Below are 23,167 nucleotides of genomic sequence, written 5' to 3'. Positions count from 1 at the left end.
CAGACAACTGTATTGAACCTACTTGTTTGCTTAAAAGGCTGTCAACAATCTTGCAGAATCATTTCACCATAGTGCTAAAACCAAGTCCCAGTCAACAGAAGACAAAATTCTTCTAAGTGGATATGACTTGAATAGGAGACTCTCTCACACCTTAGATGGTGAGTCAGGTTTCTTTTTATATGTATCATTATTTGCAAAATTAAGTGACGCTAAATTCCTGTTCCCTTAGTGTTACAGTCTGGTTTAAATGCCAGCCCCACTACAATACTAGTGTGCTCCTTTATACAAGTTGCGCGACTTGTGCCTTAGTTTTCTCATTTGTATAAAGGATCTGATCATCTTTTTGCTTATGATTAAAAAGAAGCATATCAATTATCTAAGTCTCTGGCTTTAAGCATTCAATGAATGAATCGACTTTCTGAGTAAGAAACTTAAAGCCCTAAATTTACAATTATATAGTAGATCATCTAATCTGATTTAAATGCATTATTACCTTAAAGATAAACTAGCCTTAAAGATAGACAAACTAGGCCGGGCTCGGTGGCCTACATCCGTAACCCCAGCAGTTTGGGAGGCCAAGGTAGGTGGATCACTTGAGGTCAGAAGTTCGAGACCAGCTTGGCCAACATGGTGTCAATACTAAAAATACAAATATTAGCCAGATGTAGTGGTATAGCTATGACTACAAAGATTTCTCCTACTAGGTTACTAGTTGGGAGTAAGGCAAGATAATAAGGTTATTTATCTTAATCACAGCTACTCGGCAGGCTGAGGCAGGAGAATCACCTGAACCCAGGAGGCAGAGGTTGCAGTGAGCTGAGGTTGTGCCACTGCACTCCAGCTGGGGCCACAGAGTTAGACTGTTACAACAAAAGAAAAAAGACTAAGCCTTTAATACCCAATAGCGCCTTCCTTGTGTCTACTCAGAGAAACAAAACATATCGGTACCAGAACAAGTATGAATGCATATAAGGTTTACTATGAGTAGGACATGGCAGACAGGACAAGTCACATTCAGCCACAGAAGCATCATGACTCTACGGCCTCAGGGAGAGACGGCAGCTCAGGGTCAACTAAACTATGTGACCAGTCGCCTAACCCAACCATTCTCCCCCTTCCCCATAAGCACACATACATGCCCTTGTATGCCAGTTACAAGCTTTGTGTTGAGGGCAGGAAAACGTCAGACCCACCACCTGTACTTGGATGTGACCATCCTTCACTGAATCCAACCATGAGGGTAGGGGTAGGAGAGGCCCTCTCTTCAACCTTGAGCCTGGAAGCATGCCTTACGCTTTTGAGGGGTGTTTTTTCTTTTTAATGTACTTTGCAAAATAGAGTGAGCATTCAGTGCTGCTGTTAGTATTGGATGGTGACTGGTGCAGCATTGGAGCTTCTGACTCAGTTCTTCCCACAGGGACCAGAGGTAAATGAAGCTGGGCCAACACTGAAACCACGTGGTCCCAAGGGCAACACAAATAGCTGTTGCAGCTCTGCCAGCCACTTTCAGCTCTGCAGCAAGGCTTACATCCAGATAGAAAAGTGGGAAGGGGCCAGGCGCGGTGGCTCACGCCTGTAATCCCAGCACTTTGGGAGGCCAAGGCGGGCGGATCATGAGGTTAAGAGATCTAGACCATCCTGGCCAACATGGTGAAACCCCGTCTCTACTAAAAATACAAAAAGTAGCCAGGCATGGTGGCACGCACCTGTGGTCCCAGCTGCTTGGGAGGCTGAGGCGGAAGAATCACTTGAACCCAGGAGGTGAAGGTTGTAGTGAGCCAAGATTTCGCCACTGCACTCCAGCCAGGTGACAGCGCAAGACTCTGTCTCAAAAAAAAAAAAAAAAAAAAAAAAAAAGGAAAAAGAAAAGTGGAAAGGGTAGAATCCTTAGGCCTCAACAACTGTCATTAGAGAAAGAAGTTATAGGCCGGGCGCAGTGGCTCACGCCTGTAATCCCAGCACTTTGGGAGGCCGAGGCAGGTGGATCACGAGGTCAAGAGATCGAGAACATCCTGGTCAACATGGTGAAACCCCGTCTCTACTAAAAAGACAAAAAATTAGCTGGGCATGGTGGCGCGTGCCTGTAATCCCAGCTACTCAGGAGGCTGAGGCAGGAGAATTGCCTGAACCCAGGAGGCAGAGGTCGCGGTGAGCCGAAATCGCGCCATTGCACTCCAGCCTGGGTAACAAAAGCGAAACTCCATCTCAAAAAAAAAAAAAGAAAAAGAAAAAGAAGTTATTGCTGGGCACAGTGGCTCACGCCTGTAATCCCAGCACTTTGGGAAGCCGAGGCGGGTGGATCCCAAGGTCAGGAGTTCCAGACCAGCCTGGCCAACATGGTGAAACCCCATCTCTACTAAAACACAAAAAATTGGCCGGGCATAGTGGTGCATGCCTGTAGTCCCAGCTACTTGGAGGTTGAGGCAGGGGAATTACTTGAACCCGGGAGGCGGAGGTTGCAGTGAGCCAAGATCGCGCCACTGCACTCTAGCCTGGTGACAGAGTGAGACTTTGTCTCAAAAAACAAACAAAAATTCTTGTTATTCAAACTACAACTTTACAGAAAGAAATTTTATATGAATTATTAGTTATTTTAACTAAAATGATGCTTAAAGCTATGTGTGGAAAAAACTGCAGACTCAGTTTTTCTTTTGAAAGCTGCTAAATATATACTGTGTTTAACACAAACATGGATATCACGTCTGCTAAAAAGAAGGATGTTCATATACCACATTCATTTCCTCTGGGCAAAAGCGGTAGTCGGAAAGACTTCAGAGTTCCCTGCATCACTCACCTGTAAGGCCCGTCCTTTGGTCTCAATGGGGAGAGTAAATGCAGAAATGGCGCATATAACACAGACAGATGAGAAAAGACACAGGGCCCCCAGTACTGATGCACTCATAAGAACCTGCAAGTTACAAGAGAATTACTCAATTTATTGTGCTCCAGTCACTTTGAAACTCTTCTTTATGTGAAAAGGAAAATACAGATTCACTTCACTAAGATGGTCCTTTGCAGCCATTCTGCAGGTTGTACCTTCCTGACAAATTGTTTTATCTGAGCCAATCTGGTGTAGTCATTTTGTGTGATTAGTTCAAGAGCAGGGACTTGGCCGGGCGTGGTGGCTCACGCCTCTAATCCCAGCACTTTGGGAGACCGAGGTGGGTGGATTACTTGACGTCGGTGGATTACTTGACGTCGGGGGTTTGAGACCAGCCTGATCAACATGGAGAAACCCCATCTCTACTAATAATACAAAATTGGCTGGGTGTGGCGGCGCATGCCTGTAATCCCAGCTGCTTAGGAGGCTGAGGCAGGAGAATTGCTTTAACCTGGGAGGCGGAGGTTGTGGTGAGCTGAGATCGCGCCATTGCACTCCAGCCTGGGCAACAAGAGCAAAACTCCATCTCAAAAAAACAAGAAAAGATAAAAAAAGCAGGGACTGCATTAATACGCACTGGCCAGGTAAGACCTCTCTTGGCACCTGCCTGTCAGGCATCTCCACAGTCAGGTTTTGGTATCTGGAGAAGATGGGGGATGTGCCCATTTTCCCAGCCCCTCTCTCATTCCAATTCAGCTTGCTTAACTTCTAATTCTCATGTCATACTCTATCCTCTCTCTGCCAAATATCCCTTTCCCTTTAGTCCAGACAGCATAAAACAGGCAAAAGTTCTTTTTGGAAGAGATGTTATGTCAGCATCTCTGAAAGAATTACTGATGTGTCTTTCCTCCAGTTATGGAGTTGGGTGACAAACCTTGTGCGACACCAAAACTCTTTGGTGTCCATTTTTCCACAATAAGTGGGTTTCTGTCCATCTGTGTACATTCTTTGGCCTGGACCTTTCCGATACTGACTAATTCAGACACTCCGTCTCATACTTCAGTTTCTCTTGGTCTGTGTTCTTGATAGTTCTCCACTAATCTCACGACAATAGAGTATGAGGAGGTTAACCAACAGCAAAGCTCTCTAGAATCACAGAATAACATAATCAAGAAAGGCCCAGAAACTATCTGGCTTAATACAATTTCTTCCCTTGTCTAAAGCCAGATACAGATCCTGACGCACAGCCTAGTGTTACCACCACCACCTAGATTCCCTTATGATACACAATTTGGGAGCCTACTTTCTGTGTTTCAGGGCTGCTGGCTTCCAAAACACTAAATAATTCCACTCACCATGCAAACAGAACCCACAATACTAACCTCACTCATTATTTTGCAATTGACCTAGCAAGTGATAGGTACTGTGCTGATTTTCACTCCCAAAATAATTACAATTTTCCCCAAACAGGAATTTGTATACCACGTGTGTGTGTGTGTGTGTGTGTGTGTGTGTGTGTGTGTGTGTTTACTGTTGGAAGTCTGGGAAGCAAGCTTAGAAAAAGGATAGAAAGCAAAAGGCCAGGCAGTCTGAACTAAGATCAGATCATGCCATAATCAGGCATGTGTCTACATTCTGTCATTATTGCTACTTCTATTACTGGACACCAAAATTCTTGCCACCACCAGCATGAATCCTAAACTATCCCTACTTTACATCCTTTACACCACATTTGAAGTCCTGGGTGGTGTGAGACCCTGATGGGCTAAGCTTAGGTCACATAACTCTGCTCCATCAGCCAGGGTCAGGGAGAGTAACTGCCTAGGCTTTCTGGCTTCCCTGAAGCTTCATAACAAGACTCAACAATCCAGTAGATGTTACTGGATATTTTCTTTGGTGAATGGATTACATAGAAGTGTTTGGAGATTTTGCTGTTAGCTGTTCTTAGCTGGACATCCTTTTGGGACAAGAACCCACACGACGATTTCAATTCTTTTAAATCTGTCGAGGTTCGTTTTGTGGCCGTGGATATGGCTTATCTTGGTGAATGTTAAGTGGCCATGTGAACAGAGGATGTATTTTGCTGTTATTGGGTGGACTGTCCTACAAATGTCAGTTAGGTCTCCTTGCTTGATGGTGTCATAAAGTCCTATGCTGATCTGCTGTCTAATAGTTCCATCAATTGTTGAGGTAGGAGTATTTAAGTCTCCAACTATTTGTGAATGTCTTTTTCTTGCTTATAAACAATAGAAACTGACTTTAGTAAACTTAGTTTCTATTGTTTATAAGCAAGAACTCTGAGTAATACCTGATTATAAGATTATAAAAATCATCTTGGAATTTTGTTAAGCAGATTTTCAGAGACCACTCCAGATTTACTGTATTAAAAGGAAAGAGATCTATTGTTAATTTCTTCTAGAAAGCAGCCCAGACGAGGGATAAAGAGAGACATTACATAATGACAAAAAGGTCAGTCCACCAAGAAGCTATGCTAAAGGTTATACATCAAACAAAAGAGCTTCCAAATACATTCAGCAAAACTGTTAGAAATAAAAGGAAAAAGACATTCACAAATAGTTGGAGACTTAAATACTCCTACCTCAACAATTGATGGAACTATTAGACAGCAGATCAGCATAGGACTTTATGACACCATCAAGCAAGGAGACCTAACTGACATTTGTAGGACAGTCCACCCAATAACAGCAAAATACATCCTCTGTTCACATGGCCACTTAACATTCACCAAGATAAGCCATATCCACGGCCACAAAACGAACCTCGACAGATTTAAAAGAATTGAAATCGTCGTGTGGGTTCTTGTCCCAAAAGGATGTCCAGCTAAGAACAGCTAACAGCAAAATCTCCAAACACTTCTATGTAATCCATTCACCAAAGAAGTCTCAAGAAAAACTAACGGAATGGAATGAAAACACGACATATTAAATGTATAGGACACAGCTAATAGGAACAAAAATAGAATACTTAGGAATAAACTTTACAAGAAATGTCTAAGAAAACTGCAACTCTACTAAGCACATAAAAAATCTATTTCAGTTCTTAGGAAAATATAATCTTGTAAAAATATAATCTTCTCCAAAACAATCTGTAATTCTAATAGAAATTAACATCCCAGCAGGATCTCGAGAAAAAACTAAATCTAAGGTTAACATGGCCGGGCAGAGTAGCTCGCAACTGCAGTCCCAGATACTTGGGAGGTTAAGGCAGGAGGATCACTTAAAGTCAGGAGTTAGAGGCCGTAGTGTTCTATAACTGACCCGAGAATAGCTACTACAATTGTACTCCAACCTGAGCAACATAGCAAGAAAAATTAATGAGATATAGAAATGTCAAAAGACAAATTACAACAACATTTTAAAATAAACTGGATTCTTTATGTAGTAAAGCTAATTAGAAAGAACTAACATATAAGAAAAATTAGGCAACTTCTGAAAACGTGGGGGTAGAGGGAGTCAGAGAGGTTACTGGCCTTGGAGGAATTAACGTTGCAATCATTAGCAGTGTAGTGTTGGTGCTGGAATAAAGAGATCAGTAAAGCAATGAGTCACAAAATAGATCCAAATATCTATGGACATTTGGTTTATTCTAACCGGGACATGTTTAATCATTAGAGGGAGATGGACTAGGATGACTGATGGCCTCAGAATAACTAGCTGGGCATTTTGTGGCTTTTTAGAGCTAGATCCAGGCCAGGCATGGTGACTCAAGCCTGTAATCCCAGCACTTCTAAAAATACAAAAATTAGCTGGGTGTGTGGTGGTGGGTATCTGTAATCACAGCTACTCAGGAGGCTGAGACAGGAGAATTGCTTGAACTCGGGAGGCGGAGGTTGCAGTGAGCCAAGATCATGCCATTGCACTCCAGCCTGGGTGACAGCGTGAGACTCCATCTCAAAAAAAAAAGAGAGAGAGAGAGAGCGAGCACACTAGATCCTTATTTCAGGCCTTATGCATAAATTATGAAAAAAATCAATGTAATGTGTTAGATGAAACACTGAAAGCCTCTGAACTTTCGATGTTTTATAAATATTTGCAGAAATACGAGTGAACAAGCGATGAAGGCCATTTAAGCATGACCGAAAACAAACACCATCAGTGAAAATAATTGGTAAATTGACTACATACAAATTTAATATTTTGTTTGCCAAAAAACTTGATAGTAAAACCAAAATAGAAACAATATAAAAACATCTGTAGTACGACAGTACATGGCTAACAGCCTGTAGAAAAACTGCAAATCACATAAATAAAAAAAATTAATAAAATGGGAAAAGATAGTAAATGAAAGCTGCTCAACTTTATTAATAATGAACAAAGTGCAAATTAAGACAAGATATAACTTATTGCTCACCAGATTGAAAAAGGTTTAAAAACCTCCTATCCCTGGCTGGGTGCAGTTGTTCACACCTGTAACTGTCGAAATTGGGAGGCTGAGGTGGGAGGAGCCCTAGCTAGATCCCAGGAGTTCAAGACCAGCCTGGGCAACACAGGGAGACCCTGTCTCTACAAATAATAATAAGAAAAATTGGGCACAGAGGCACACGCCTGTAGTCTCAGCTACTCAGAAGGCTGAGGTGAAAGGATCGCGGAGCCCAGGAGTTTGAGGCTGCAATGAGTCATGATTGTGCCGTTGCACTCCAGCCTGGGTGATAGAGCGAGACACTGTCTCAAAAGAAAAGACTGCTATCCCTTTTGGTGATGATGAAAAGAAATGGATACTTGCTTAACAGTGTGTTTATAGACCTGAATAGACACTTCTCCAAAGAAGGCATACAAATGGCCAAAAGGTATATAAAAATGTGCTCAACCTCACTGATCATCAGGAAAATGAAAATCAAAACCACAGAGATATATCACGTCACATGTGGTGAGATATCACGTGTTTATGAAAACGATGAGATAAGTTTTGTCGAGCATGTAGAGAAAGGAAACCCGCTGTCAGTGGGATGTAGACTGGTGAAGCCACTATGGAACATACTATGATATTCCTAAAGATTTTAAAACTAGTGCTACCAGATGATTCAGCAATCCCTCTGCTGGCTGTATACCCTAAGAAAAGAAAATTGCCGCCTTGTAAAGATATCTGCACTCCCTCTGCAAATGCTCATTGGAGCATTATTCACATTAGCCAAAATATGGAAACAATCGAGGTGTCCACCAAAAGGTGAATAAACTGTGATATACACAGACAATGAAAGATCAGGTGGCCTTAAAACAGAAGGAAATGCCATTTGCAACAACATGATGAACCTAGAGGACATTATGCTAAAATGATAATGAGCCAGGCACAAAAAGACAAATACTGCACTCGTGGGTTTCCTCCGACGTCTGCGGCCGCTGCTTCCCCACCTCTTTGTGACTCATCTTCCTCTATCTTTTGTTGTGGATTTCTTACTGCTCAATACGAGACCCTTACTGTTTATTTTACTCTCCATCGAGAGGATATCGTCCTTCATGACCGTAGTTACCAGTGATTTACTCATGAGTCCCACACTTCCAGCTCTAGACAAGGCCTTGCTTCCATACTTCAGAGTCGTCTACCTGATTACCTCCCCAGCATTTTCACCTGGGTGTCTCAAAAGCATCTTAAATCCAGCATGCTTGAAATTACACTCCTGAAGTCTCTCTCCGGACCCTTCTGGCCTCCCTGCTGTGAGCTCCTGACACTTTGTGCTCTTCCTTCATCTCACTTATTGTATTCAGAGAGGAGAACGGGAAAAAACAAACAAAGAAGAAAACCGTTAAGCAGACAGTTAGGGCAAGTCCTCCTAGAATTTTTTTTTTTTTTTTTGGATACAGAGTCTTGCTCTGTTGCCCAGGCTGGAGTACAGTGGTGGGATCCCGGCTCACTCTAACCTCTGCCTCCTGGGTTCAAGTGATTCTCCTGCCTTAGCCTCCTGAGTAGCTGGAGTAGCCATGATCAGTCCTGTGAATAGCCTGGCAGCCTGGGCAACAAAGCAAGACGCTGTATCTTGAAAAAAAATAGTTGCATGTGGACAAAGGTGTATTATGCATAATGTTCAGTTTCCCATTGCTTGTAAATAGCAGAAAAAAATAAAATAGAAACAATGTATTTATTGACAAGGTGATGGCTATCTAATTATGACGCATCCATGCCACAGAAATCTATGCACCTACTTAAAAGAATGAGGGTAATCTACATGTACTGACATAAGATTAGTGAGAAAAGGCAACTGCAATATATATATGTAGATGTGTGTGTTTACACACAGACATATCTACATAGTCACACAGATGTAGCTATAGACTGTAAAGAGATGTCTGACTCCATCTGATGTTCGCTCATGGCCTTTAAGCCTCACCCCTCCCCCTGCTTCCTTTTGTGTTCCACATCTGGACAAGCTTATGAGAAAGCTCCTTCCTTTGGTGCCAGCAGGAGATTTAAACCACAAAAGCCCCTGCCCTTGCATAGGGGCCCTCACTACGGTTCCACCCCTAACCACAGTAAACGCTCAGGCCAGTCACCTTCCCTTGCTCTCTTGGGCTATTTCTGACCTGCTTGAGAGGTCTGTCCCGCTCTCCCAGGACCTCCAGTTTGTAACGAGGTAAGAAACCGTTTTACACCCTCGTGGTGTGTATGTGTGTGGCACCATCAGTCTCAACACTTGGACCAAACTTTGAAAAGGATGCTATCCATCTGCCTCTGCAGGTCACCGTAACATAGACCCAGAGATATATCTAGATAGACCTACAGATACGCATGGAGGTAAATATATCTACAGATACATAAGCATCTATATATAATTCATGTAACATATAAACACGTTACACAAGCATCTATATATCATACATATAACATGTATATAAAACACCTATCTATATAAACATCCACATCCACATATATACAAATATGACTGGAACACACACAGACACGCCCAGAGGGACAAAATATATGTATACAAAAGCATCTGGAAGAATATAGCCCGAACTACGAACAGTGATTATCTCTGGTAATGAATTACAGGTCATTTTCCCTTTCTTATAACTTACAGGTCACATTTGACAGTTTAGAAATAAGCAGCCTTCCAAATTAATCCATTTTGGGAAGGTCTTGATCTGATGGTGACATTCTGTCTCCAAGTCAAATATCTTACGGTAAACTTTTCATATTGCTGACGTACTGATCAATGTAAAACCTGCTGACACTGAATAGGGTGCAGATTTATTTAACGAGTAGCTAAAGCAGGCCAGGTGAGGTGGTTCACGCCTGTAATCCCAGGACTTTGGGAGGCCAAGACAGGTGGATCAATTCAGACCAGGAGTTCAAGACCAGCCTGGCCAACATGGTGAAGCCCCTTCTCTGCTAACAATAAAAAATTTGCTGGGTGTGGCAGCACGCACCTGTGGTCCCAGCTACTCAGGAGGCTGCACAAGAATTGCTTGAACCCAGGAGGCGGAGGTTGCAGTGACCAAGATTGCACCACTGCACTTCAGCCTTGGCGATGGAGTGAGACTGCCCAAAAAAAATGATTAGCTAAAGCATGAGATTTTACTGACTGTCTTGCACATAGACCTTTGTAACCTTTGTTATAATCTGCAGCTAACAATCGTAACCTCTATATTATATCCTCCAATGAAAAGAGAACAACTCTGACATAAAAGACTTCTTTCTTTTAAACTTTCCTATAAAAACTTTTCTCCTTGTGACAGATTCCAGAACACTCCCAACTTTGTGGTCATCACATTTGGCTTTCACTAAACCTTTACAAAATTATTTCTATTTCAAAATCCTTAATTTCTTTTTTTTTTCTTTGAGACAGGGTCTCACTCTGTTGCCCAGGCTGAGTGCAGTCGTATAGTCACGACTCACTGCAGCCTCGGCCTCCTGGGCTCAAGCGATCCTCTCACCTCAGCCTCCCAAGTAGCTAGGACTACAGGCATGTACCACCATGCCCAGCTAATTTTTTATTTGTTGTAGATACAGGGTCCCACTATGTTGCTCAGGCTGGTCTCAAATTCCTAGGATCAAGCAATCCTCCCACCTCGACCTCCTGAAGCACTGGGAGCACAGGTGTGAGCCACCATGCCTGGTCAACAGCCTTAATTTTTGATGATATTCAGTTACATATTTCTATGTCTGAAGCTTTGTAATAAGCATATTTTTATACTAAGAAAAAAATGTAAATGATTGTAAACTTTGTTAATATATAATATGTTAATATAGACATCCGGGTGCAGTGGCTCATGCCTGTAATCCCAGCACTTTGGGAAGCTGAGGTGGGAAGATCACCTGAGGTCAGAAGTTCGGACCAGCCTGGCTAACATGGCGAAACCCGGTCTCTACTAAAAATACAAAAACAGTTAGCCAGGCATGGTGGTGGGAGCCTGTAATCCCAGAGCTACTTGGGAGGCTGAGGCAGGAGGATTGCTTGAACCCAGGAGGCAGAGGTTGCAGTGAGCCGAGATCACGACATTACACTCCAGCCTGGGTGATGGAGCAAAACTTCGTCTCAAAAACAAAAGAAAAAAATATATTAATATAAAAGAAATAATGAAAACAATGAACTACTCTTCCAATTCAAGAAGTTAAAGTTAATAAACCTAAGAAATTAGTGCAATAGAATAAAAACAAAAGGCTAGATGAATACGGAAAATAGAAGTAAGTGAGGTTGATAAATTAACTCATGAAGTATTTTATTTTAGGAAAAAAAATAAACCTACTTAGAAATAAAGTAAAAAATCATGGCATTAAGGATGTGAAAGAAGGTTGGGTGTAGTGGCGCATGCCTGTAATCCTGGCACTTTGGGCGGCTGAGATGGGAGGATCACCTGAGGCCAGGAGTTCAAGACCAGCTTGGGCAAAATAAAAAAAAGGGTGGGCACAGTGGCTCACACCTGTAATCTCCTCTAATCTCAACACTTTGGGAGGCTGAGGCGGTCAGATCACAAGATCAGGAGATCGAGACCATCCTGGCCAACATAGTGAAACCTTGTCTCTACTAAAATACAAAAAATTAGCCAGGCATGGTGGTGGGCACCTGTAATCCCAGCTACTCAGGAGGCTAAGGCAGGAGAATCGCTTGAACCCAGGAGGCAGAGGTTAGAGTGAGCCGGGATCCCACCACTGTACTCCAGCCTGGGCAACAGAGCAAGACTCTATATCCAAAAAAAAAAAAAAAAATTCTAGGAGGACTTGCCCTAACTGTCTGCTTAACGGTTTTCTTCTTTGTTTTTTCCTGTTCTCCTCTCTGAATACAATAAGTGAGATGAAGGAAGAGCACAAAGTGTCAGGAGCTCACAGCAGGGAGGCCAGAAGGGTCCGGAGAGAGACTTCAGGAGCTTAATTTCAAACATGCTGGATTTAAGATGCTTTTGAGACACCCAGGTGAAAATGCTGGGGAGGTAATCAGGTAGACGACTCTGAAGTATGGAAGCAAGGCCTTGTCTAGAGCTGGAAGTGTGGGACTCATGAGTAAATCACCGGTAACTACGGTCATAAAGGACGATATCCTCTCAATGGAGAGTAAAATAAACGGTAAGGGTCTCGTATTGAGCAGTAAGAAATCCACAACAAAAGATAGAGGAAGATGAGTCACAAAGAGGTGGGGAAGCAGCGGCCGCAGACGTCGGAGGAAACCCACGAGTGCACGTGATGGAAGCCACCAGAAGAGAACACAGGACGCCAGAGGGAGGGCACGGCCAGCAGTCCTGAACTCGGGTGAAAGATCAGCTGAGATGCGGGATTAAAACAACCTTTGAACCTAGAGACACGGAGGTCCCTCGAGACCTCACCAAGAATAATTTTGGCGAGTAGAGATGGCTGCATTCAGCTTGGAGGAGGAGAAGGAATGAGTGAAGAGGGAAGGGAACCCTTTACAGGAGTTTAGCTGGAAAGAGGAGAAAAGCGATTGTGAACAAGGTTGATTTTGCAGCTTGGAAGCTGTGGAATCTGAAGCACATTAAATGCTGATTGGAAGCATTCAGCATCAAGGGATAGCTAGAAATCACAGAAGGCCTACAATTATAAACCTGAAAAACTCAAGAGACTCAAATGAGAAAGCATTAGGAATGCATTCAGTAAGCTGGCTGTTTAAAAATCAATAAAAAAAAATCAATAGCCTTCTAAATACAGCTAGCTATTTGGAATGTTAAAATAGAAGTTATAATGAAAGAAAATAATCCATACCCAATGACAGCAAAATGCCACGAGATGCCTAGGAATAAACATAACAAGACACGCAGGATCCATGTGAAGAAAACAATAAAATCCCAGCAAGGGCCACGGGAGGGAAATTGAACAAAGGGCGCGAGAAACCTTAAGAAAAAAGAGTCAGTTTTTCCTCAGTTAGCCCATACATTTCACATATTAACAATTAAAATGTTAATAGGATTTGGGCAGAATGTTACTAAGTGATTCTGAAAAAGAGAAATGGAGTGGGTTACAGCCAGTTTTTAAAATGTGCTATAAATCTCACTAGAGTAATAAAGAGAATATGTCAGCGACAAAAGCAGACAGATCAATGGACTAAAATAGTGAGCTCGAAATAGGCCAATTGTGGGAACATAAGCAAACAGACAATTCTAACCTAAGAGTGAAAAATGGATTTTTAATACATCGTGTTGGGACAACCGGCTTGCCATGGGGGAAACTGCACAGCTGTTTCCGGCATTGGACCTCACGCCTCAATAGTCGCCAATGGCCTGGAAGAGGATGCGGCAGGGATTTCTGGGTCAGAATCCGGGATGCGTTCACTGCGTGAAATCTGAATAAGTTGACCACTTATGATGTGGGCACTTCTATGTGTACGTTATGCTTCAATCAAAAGGGTACACTCCCCTCTTGCCCTCTCAAAAAAGTAAACGCCATAGAAGGCCTAGAAGAAAAGAGGTTATATTTTTATAATCCTAATTGCGGACTCCAGAAATACAGAGGGAAACACTGATACATTTGACTGCCTATGAACCCTGCACAGAAAAAGAAGGACACGAACAAGAATGAAAGACAAATGAGGCCAGACACGGTGGCTCACGCCTGTAATCCCAGCACTTCGGGAGGCCAAGGCGGGTGCATCACGAGGTCAAGAGACGGAGACTGTCCTGGCTAACATGGTGAAACCCCATCTCTACTAAAAATACAAAAAACAATTAGCCGGGTGTGGTGGCGGGTGCCTGTAGTCCCAGCTACTCAGGAGGCTGAGGCAGGAGAATCGCTTGAACCCGGGAGGCAGAAGTTGCAGTGAGCCAAGATTGCGCCACTGCACTCCAGCCTGGCGACAGAGAAAGACTCCATCTCAAAAAAAAAAAAAAAAGACAAATGAAAAATCTCTGCAACATAATCGCCAAATGTGGAATATTTGTAATATATCAGAAAAATTGCTAAAAATCCTTTATAGACACATACACACACACATATATACACACACATTTATGAGAGACTCTTACCAATCCATGTTTTAAAGACTGAATTGAAAAATGGGCAAGTACCTGATGGGCAAGCTAAAAAAAGACAAATTACCCAATTACAATATGAATAAGAACATTCAGTACCATTCCTAATAAAAGAAACACTAATTACAACCATAAAGAGGTATCATTTATTGCCAGTGAGATTGGCAAAGAGGAAAGACTAACATCTGTGGCAGATATGTGAAGCAGCAAGGCTCTCAGGCATCGGTACAAACTCCCCCAAGAGGACTTGAGCACAACGTGCCAAAATGGAAGCAAGCAGACGCCTTCGCCCACCCATCCAGCTTCCAGGGATTCACCCTGAGGAGATAACTGCACAACTGGATGAAAATGTAAGCACAGCTGGGCACAGTGGCTCATGCCTGTAATCCTGGCACTTTGCAAGCCAAAGTGGGAGGATTGCTTGAGCCCAGGAGTTCAAGCCCAGCCTCCAACCTGGGCAACGTGGCAAGACACCATCTCTTAAAAAAAAAAAATTTGCTGGGTGTGGTAACGAGCACTCAGGGGGCTGAGATGGGAGGATGATCACGCCAGCCCAGGAAGTCGAGGTGGCAATAAACTGTGATGGGTAACAGAGTGAGAACCTGACTCAAAACAAAACAAAAAAGTAAATAGAAGTAAGCACAAGGATGCTCATTACTGGTTTTTTGTTTTTTGAGACGGAGTCTTGCTCTGTTGCCAAGGCTGGAGTGCAGTGGCACCATCTCAGCTCACTGCAACCTCCACCTCCCAGGTTCAAGCAATTCTCCTGCTTCAGCCTCTGGAGTAGCTGGGATTACAGGAACCTGCCACCACACTTGGGTAATTTTTGCTTGTTCAGTAGAGACGGGGTTTTGCCATTTTGGCCAGGCGGGTCTCAAACTCCTGACCTCAAGTGATCCACCCACCTCGGCCTCCTAAAACACTGGGATTACAGATGTGAGCCACCATGTAGTTTATATTAAAAATATTCTGAAATAGTCGAGATGTTCAATAATATGGAACTAAGTAACTGAAAAGTAACTTTTAGGAGATACATACAATGAAATATTTTCAGCTTAATGTTTGTGTTTTATATTTATGGACATGAAAAATGTCTGCAACATAAGAACAAAAGATCCTTTTCTTATCTTTCCTTCCTACGTTTCCTTTGCTTTCTCCCCTCCCTCTCCTCTGACCATACATTTAAAAAAAAAAAAAGAGGGCCAGGAGCAGTGGCTCACACCTATAATCCCAGCACTTTGGGAGGCTGAGATGGGTGGATCACGAGGTCAAGAGATCGAGACCATCCTGGTCAACATGGTGAAACCCTGTCTCTACCAAAAATACAAAAATTAGCTGGGCATGGTGTCGCACGCCTGTAGTCCCAGCTACTCGGGAGGCTGAGGCAGGAGAATTGCTTGAACCCAGGAGATGGAAGTTGCAGTGAGCCAAGATCGCGCCATTGCACTCCAGCCTGGGTAACAAGAGCGAAACTCCGTCTCAAAAAAAAAAAAAAAAAAAGAGAGAGAGAACAAAAGAGCAGACTATAAAAAGTACTACATATGAACTATGATATTTGGGTGAAATTTAAACTTTTTTTCATTTGAACCTACATCATTAACAATGTATATGCATATTTATACACACACATACATAGAAAAACATATTTTGAAAACCTCATTAAAATATTTTTTTTTGTTATCATTAAATGGTGAAATATTAGTAAAGTTTAAATTCTACTTTGCAGGTTTTTGTGTTTTCTGGATGGAAGAAAAAAATCACATGTGGTCAAAATTGCCCTTGGAAATCTCTTAAATCACTCAAAATACAACACACACAAACATATTTATAAATCAGAGACTAAGATCCTCTCCTTGACCAGACCCCAGCGCAGCTCCTACGAGCCCTCTTCCCCACTAGGCCTCAACCTTGCCCAGACACTTGAACACACACTAAGGTAGTTGCTAAGAGCTCAAGGACACACCCCCATGAGGCTCCACCCACCCTCGAAGGACCTGCCTGAGAAAACTCAAAGCTGCCCAAAGAATCTGTTTGTTCTAGCTGACACCTGAAGATAGGGCCCCCACCTCCCAGCCTTGGAGGAGTCCAACTTTCAAGAGTGCCACTTAGCAAATCCAGGTGGGATTTATACAGACTGACGCCCCCTTGCAGGTATCTGTAACTGTTTACTTCACTGACCCTGCTAAAGCCCCTGCCCAAGCCCCTGCCACCCTCCTTAGACTACCTGCCACTCTCCCTGTGAAACACCCAGTCACCTCTGTACAAATGGAGGCTGAGCTCAGCTCACCATGGACTCTTCTCTTTTGCAATAGTTATTACTGATCAAAATCTGGGCCAGGAACGGTGGCTCACGCCTGTAATCCCAGCACTTTCGGAGGCCAAGGTGGGTAGATCACTTGAGATTTAGGAGTTCAAGACCAGCCTCCCCAACATGGCAAAACCTCGTCTCTACTAAAAATACAAAAATTAGCCAGGCGTGGTGGTGTGTGCCTATAGTCCCAGCTACTCCGGGGGCTGAGGCATGAGAATTGCTTGAACCCAGGAGGCAGAGGTTGCAGTGAGCCACGATTGTGCCATCACACTCCAGCCTAGGCGAGAGAGCAAGACTCTGTCTCAAAAACCCCTGATCCACCAAACAAACACAAAAAATCCCAAACCAATCCTCACCCCTTTAGTGCCCAGCTCTGTTTATCTTTGACAATGTACAGTATCTCAGTAAGTTCACTGCTTATTGGAAATAACTTATGAGAAGATTAAATGGATGTATTTTGAGTCCCATTAACTTGTAAAGTACTTTGCCGTCTTATGTGCTGATTTTTTCCTATGCTTCAAGAGAACATCAGGCATTTAAATCGGACAAAAAGATCATTGTTCAGCTGTGACCATTAAATTAGGTTTTGTGACCCTCGAAAGGTAAGAGTTTCTCTTTCATCCTTATCCAAGACAGACTTCTCTTCTGTGCAGAAACAAATTTTTTTTTTTTTTTTTTTTTGAGACAGAGTCTCCATCTGTCGCCCAGGCTGGAGTGCAGTGGTGTCATCTTGGCTCACTGCAACCTCCGACTCCCCGGTTCTAAGGGATTCTCCTAGCTCAGCCTCCTGAGTAACTAGGATTACAGGCGCATGTCACCACACCTGGCTAATTTTGTATTTTTAGTAGGGACTGGGTTTCACTATCTTGGCCAGGCTGGTCTTGAACTCCTGACCTCAAGTGATCCACCAGTCTCCGCCTCCCAAAGTGCTGGGATTACAGGCGTGAGCCACCACACCAGGCCAGAAATTTAAATTTTTTACGCAGTCAGGTTTCCCATCTTTTCCTGTATCTTTATAGTACACTAGGAAAGGGTTTTCCAGAATTCTGAAATCTTTCCTCTCACGGCATTCGTACATGGCAATGTGAAATGAGAACTGTCTTATAAGCTTGCTCTACCCTTTCCCTCCTCCAATGTAGTCCCTGCAAACAATCAGAGTGAGCTTTTTATTTTATTTTTTTTGAGACAGAGTCTTACTCTGTCACCCAGGCTAGAGTATAGTGGCAAAATTCTGGCTCACTGCAACCTCCACCTCCAGGGCTCAAGCAATTCTCCTGCCTCAGCCTCCCAAGTAGCTTGGAACTACAGATGCGTGCCACCACGCCTGGCTAATTTTTGTATTTTTAGTAGAGACGTGGTTTCACCATGTTGGCCAGGCTGGTCTCGAATTCCTGACCTCAGGTGATCCGCCCACCTCGGCCTCCCAAAGTGCTGGGATTACAGGCGTGAGCCACCGCGCCTGGCCAGAGTGATCTTTTTAAAAAAACAAAATTGATCATATCATCCTCACCTGCTTAAAACCCTTAAATTTTTTCCCCCACTCTCCTAAGATAAAAATCTAAAGTCCTTAATGTGCCTGGAAGGCACACTCTGTCCCTTCACTTCTCCCCATTTGGCTCCCCATGGCTATTCCTGGAACACATTGATGTGGCCCTCAAACCAGAGGTCGTTCTACTTGAAATGCTGTTTCCCTTTACACAGCTGCCAGCTTCTCATACTTCAGATCTCCACTCCAATGTCACCTTCCCAGAGAGGACTGCCTAAAAAAGTCTGTCATCCCTTTTACCCATTGCCATGTTACCTCCAAAGCACTAATCACAATCTGGAGTTATTTTAATTTAATTGCATTATTGATAAAGTACTCAACTTGAATGTAAGTCTCTTGAGGGCAGGAACCTTATGGTGGTGTGCAGTCAAAATGTTCAACAACAGGTTCTCAAAAAACCCAAAGCCCTGATGTACATCATTTGTCAATTTCCACAGGGTACTCACTACCGCCATGTCTAATTTCAAACAATGTGACATTAACCAGTTGCAAATTTTCCAGAAAATTTAACAATCGGCTTTCAAAAGCCAGTCCAGGCCAGCTCCAGCACACCACTGGCATCTCATCTGGCTTACTGATTACTGCAAATAAATAGAACTAGGAAAATGGCAGGCACAGAGGACGAGTTCCATAAACGTGTTGAACATTCAGTTTGGATGAAATCATTCTTGATTCTATTCTAACAAATAGACCGCAGCTAATTGAGTCTCTTGGTGCTCTAGCTGCCAAACTATATAAGAAGTCCTCTAAAACTTGTAGAGAATTACTCCAGAAGGAACTTGTTCAATGGTCACCAAAACAGGACCCTGAATTAAGGAACTTTCCTTCCTCCTAACAAGAGTCTCCATTTGTCTACTTTGCTTTCTTCTGAAACCTGAAAGGCTGAATGATTTCAGTTAGAAAAAGCAGAGAAGACAAGCAAATATATCAAGGGGGTTTGTAGGAGGCTAGGAAAAAAGCTAATTCAGCTGAATTTTGGCAGCATTTGAACTTTTTTATTTTTTTGAGACAGAGTCTCGCTCTGTTGCCCAGGTTGGCGTGCAATGACATGATCTCAGCTCACTGCAACCTCTGCCTCCTGAGTTCAAACAATTCTCCCGCCTCGGCCTCTTGAGTAGCTGGGATTTGCAGGCATGTGCAACCACACCTGCTAATTTTTGTATTTTTAGTAGAGATGGGGACTCACCATATTGGCCAGGCTGGTCTCAAACTCCTGACCTCCAGTGATCCACCTGCCTCAGCCTCTCCAGGTGCTGGGATTACAGGTGTGAGCCACCACGTCTGGCCAGCATTTGAACTTTGAAGGTGTGGTGAGGTTGAAGGGATGAGACTGGAGATTGGGGATAACAGCTATGCGACTGATGACAACAGAAGTGAGTCAGGCAAAGAGGCTGCTTAAAAGTTTTGCTCCAGTCACAAATGGGCTTTTCCAGTGACATCTCTTTGAGGAGCTTTTATAGAGACTTTACACGCTTTTCAATGCTTCTTTCGGATGCTACACCATCTCCTTCGATTAGACACTAGGTGAAGTATGACCACAAGGGAGAGGTCTTGGTTGCACTACCCAAATCACAGACACACACCCTGGGGCTGTACGGGTCTGTGCTGCAAACCTAGGGTGAAGCCCAAAGCCATGGATATGCGAAAAGGACTTTAACTGTCCATTCACACATCACTGAACCAAGGGATGCCTGGTGTTATGGACTGGATGCTTCTGTCCCTCCAAAATTCATAGGTGGAATCCTCAGTATCACTTGTGGATGTGGGGCCTTTGGGGGTAATTAGGTCATGAGGGTGCAGCACTCATGAATGGAAGCAGTGCCCTTAAAAAAAGAGATCACAAGGCCGGGTGCAGTGGCTCACGCCTGTAATTCCAGCATTTTGGGAGGTCAAGGAGGGTGGATCATGAGGTCAGAAGTTCAAGAACAGCCTGGCCAACATGGTGAAACCCCATCTCTACTAAAAGTACAAAAATTAGCCAGGCATGGTGGTGGGCACCTGTAGTCCCAGCTACTCAGGAGGCTGAGGCAGGAGAACTGCTTGAATCCAGGAGGCAGAGGTTGCAGTGAGCCGAGACTGTGCCACTGCACTCCAGCCTGGGTGACAGAGCAAGACTTTAGGGAAAAGAAACAAAAAAGATCACAGATGTACCACCCAGTATGAGAAAGGAAATTTTTTTTTTAATAAAATAAAAATAAAAGAGAGCAGAGAAAACTCTTTCCCCTCTTTCTGGATGGGAGGACGTGACGAGAAGGCAGCTGTCTGCAAGCTAAGAGAGCCCTCACTAGAACCCAAAGATACCAGTGCCTGATCTTGAACTTCGAGCCTCCAGGACGATGAGAAAGATGTTTCTGTTTTTATGAGCCACCCGGTCTGTGGTACATGTTACAGCAGCCTGAACTAAGACGCCTGGCTTGGGCTGCAGTGACCGATCTCTTGAAGTTGCTCAGAGTGAGTGAGGAGGCAGCCCCTGACCTGCTGGCAGAGGCCTTGCACTGGTCCCTTCTGTATTTGAGTGAGTCTTCAATACTTTCATTGCAAAATTTTCCTTTATTGTTTTCTTGGACCACATACTCCTGACGACTATTATTTTTTACTATCATTAGTTTCTAACAACTAAATGTCTTAAAATGTGTTCTTATTTAAAGTAGTTGGGTGCGTGGATTATTACTAATTAATTCATTAGTTTATTTAGCTTGCTCTGTTTCCCAGGCTAGAGTGCAGTCGTGCAAACATAGGTCATTGCAGCCTTGAACTCCCAGGCTGAACCAATTCTCCTGCCTCAGCCCCCCAGGTAGCTGGGACTAAAGGTGCATGCCATTACACCTGGAAGAAACATTCCTTTATTTTTTTGATTTTTTTGTTTCTTTTAGACAGAGTCTTGCTCTGTAGCCCAGGCGGGAGTGCATTGGCACAATCTTGGTTCAACAATCTTAGTGCAACCTCTGCCTCCTGGGTTCAAGCGATTCTCATCCCTCAGCCTCCAGAGTAGCTGGGATTACAGGCGCCAACCACCATGCCTGGCCTAATTTTTGTATTTTTAGTAGAGGTGGGGTTTCACTCTGTTGGCCAGGCTGGTCTCAAACTCCTGACCTCATGTGATCTGCCCACCTCGGCCTCCCAAAGTGCTGGGATTACAGGTGTGTGTTACTGTGCTCAGCAGGAAACTTTCATTTTAAAAGAGACCTTTGTATTAAACAGATAGTCATTAGAATGTGTCAACATATTACCGATTAAAATGTAAGCGCTTAGTTTAACTGGTTTAACAGCTTGTTTTAGGGCAAAAAAATAAGAAGAAGGGGGAGCAAGAAGAAGGAAAAAGAAGAAGTGGAAGAACAAGAGGAAGAATTTAGTGAAAGGAAGAACTAATCTCCCAATCCTCCCTGTTGGCAGCAGTGCCTCCCAGAGGGTGGCCCACCACCAGCTGCATCAGATTTGCTGGGGATGCTTACAAACCCAAGTAACTGAGGCCGAGCTCAGCGGCTCACACCTGTAATCCCAGCACTTTGAAAGGCCAAGGAGGGAGGATCTTGAGCTCAAAAGTTTGAGACCAGCCTGGGCAAAGAGTGAGACCTCGTCTCTACTAAAAATCAAAAAAATTAGCCAGGCATGGTGGCACATGCCTGTGGTCCCAGCTATTTGTGGGGCTAGGTGGGAGGATTGCTTAAGCCCAGGAAGTGGAGGCTGTAGTGAGCCCTGATCATGTCACTGTACTCCAGCCTGGGTGACCTTATCTTTTTTTTTTTTTTTTTGAGACAGAGTCTCACTCTGTCGCCAGGCTGGAGTGCAGTGGCATGATCTCAGCTGACTGCAACCTCCATCTCCTGGGTTTGAGCAATTCTCCTGCCTCAGCCTCCTGAGTAGCTAGGACTACAGGCACCCACCACCACGCTTGGCTATTTTTTGTATTTTTAGTAGAGAGGGGGTTTCACCATGTTGGCCAGGATGGTCTCGATCTCTTGACCTCGTGATCCACCCGCCTCGGCCTCCCAAAGTGCTGGGATTACAGGCATGAGCCACTGTGCCCGGCTGAGACCTTATCTTTAAGAAAAAAAAGAAAGAAAGAAAGAAAGTAGGTAACTGATCTCCCATCTACAAAATGGGGGATCCAAGAATCTTTTTGTTATTGAAGATCCAAGATGGCTGATTAGACACAACTCCAGTGCACAACACCCAGTGAGAGAGATGCAGAAATCCAGAGATCTCCTAGCTCCAACAGAGGTACCAGGTGCATTTCAACGGGTCTGGTCCGATGGTGAGCAAAGCCCACTCAGAGCAGGCCGAGGCGGGGAGGGGTGCTGCTTCACCCAGAAAGTGCAACTGACCAGCGACTTGGAGGCTCCTCTTCTTGCACTCCAGTCCAGATACAGCGCTTCCCCCAAAGCCTCAGCAATACACAGAACAGGGGATCTTTGCCAGTCAAGCGTCGGGAATTACAAGCGTGGAGTTGAATAAAAGCCTGCAGACTGAGCTATCACCCCCTCCCCTCAAGCAGAGAGAGGGAGCTGTAAGCGGGAGCAGCTGGGCGGGGCCTGCACCCCATGACTGGAGAGAGAGGAAGCTGAAAAGGGGGAGACGGCAGGCCGGGTGTGGCTGGGTGGGTCCCTACCCTCCCCCACAAACCCCAGAGGGCTGAAGCTCTGACTCTAGTGGGTTGCACAGCCAGTGCCACAGTCTGAGATGAACGCTGAATGATCCAGCCCAGGGGAGGAAGGGCATAACCCACCACTAGAGGTGTGCGACTGGGCTACATGTTTTAACAAAAAACACAGGAAGCCTACATAGCAACGGGATGGTGTTCTTGACAACCCAGCAGCACCTACAGTTCAGCGGAAAAGAAGGCCTAATCTCCCAGTATAAATAAAAAAGACACAGGAAGCTTCCCTAGGAACCTGAAGGAGTCCCTAGAAACCCAGTAGCGCCCCCACAGGCAGACAGGTGACCTCATCAAGCAGCTCCCTGACACCACAGCCGGGTAAATCCACAAAGATGGGAAAACAACAGGGCAAAAAAGATGAAACCATCAAAGATCAGAAAACCTCTTCTCCTTCAAGGGATCA

General features: G+C 44.0%; 1 protein-coding gene across 5 annotated transcripts in view; it reads right to left on the bottom strand.

Annotated features, from left to right (window-relative positions):
* The window catches only part of SVOPL (SVOP like), a 181,885-nt gene that overhangs the window by 88,176 nt on the left and 70,542 nt on the right, over positions 1-23,167 (bottom strand). For 4 of the 5 annotated variants that reach the window (XM_064373094.1, XM_064373072.1, XM_021665310.2 and 1 more), the window contains one exon: positions 2,795-2,908. The exons of the other annotated variant lie outside the window; for it this stretch is intronic. In XM_064373094.1, the coding sequence (XP_064229164.1) occupies positions 2,795-2,908 (114 nt within the window). The remainder of the gene's footprint in view (positions 1-2,794; positions 2,909-23,167) is intronic. 5 annotated transcript variants of the gene reach the window in all.

This window comes from Aotus nancymaae, unplaced genomic scaffold (genome assembly GCF_030222135.1).
Source record: "Aotus nancymaae isolate 86718 unplaced genomic scaffold, 86718_ANA_hifiasm-v0.15.2.pri h1tg000002l, whole genome shotgun sequence".
Taxonomy (NCBI): domain Eukaryota; kingdom Metazoa; phylum Chordata; class Mammalia; order Primates; family Aotidae; genus Aotus; species Aotus nancymaae.
This window is presented reverse-complemented; position numbering and strand designations above follow the sequence as displayed.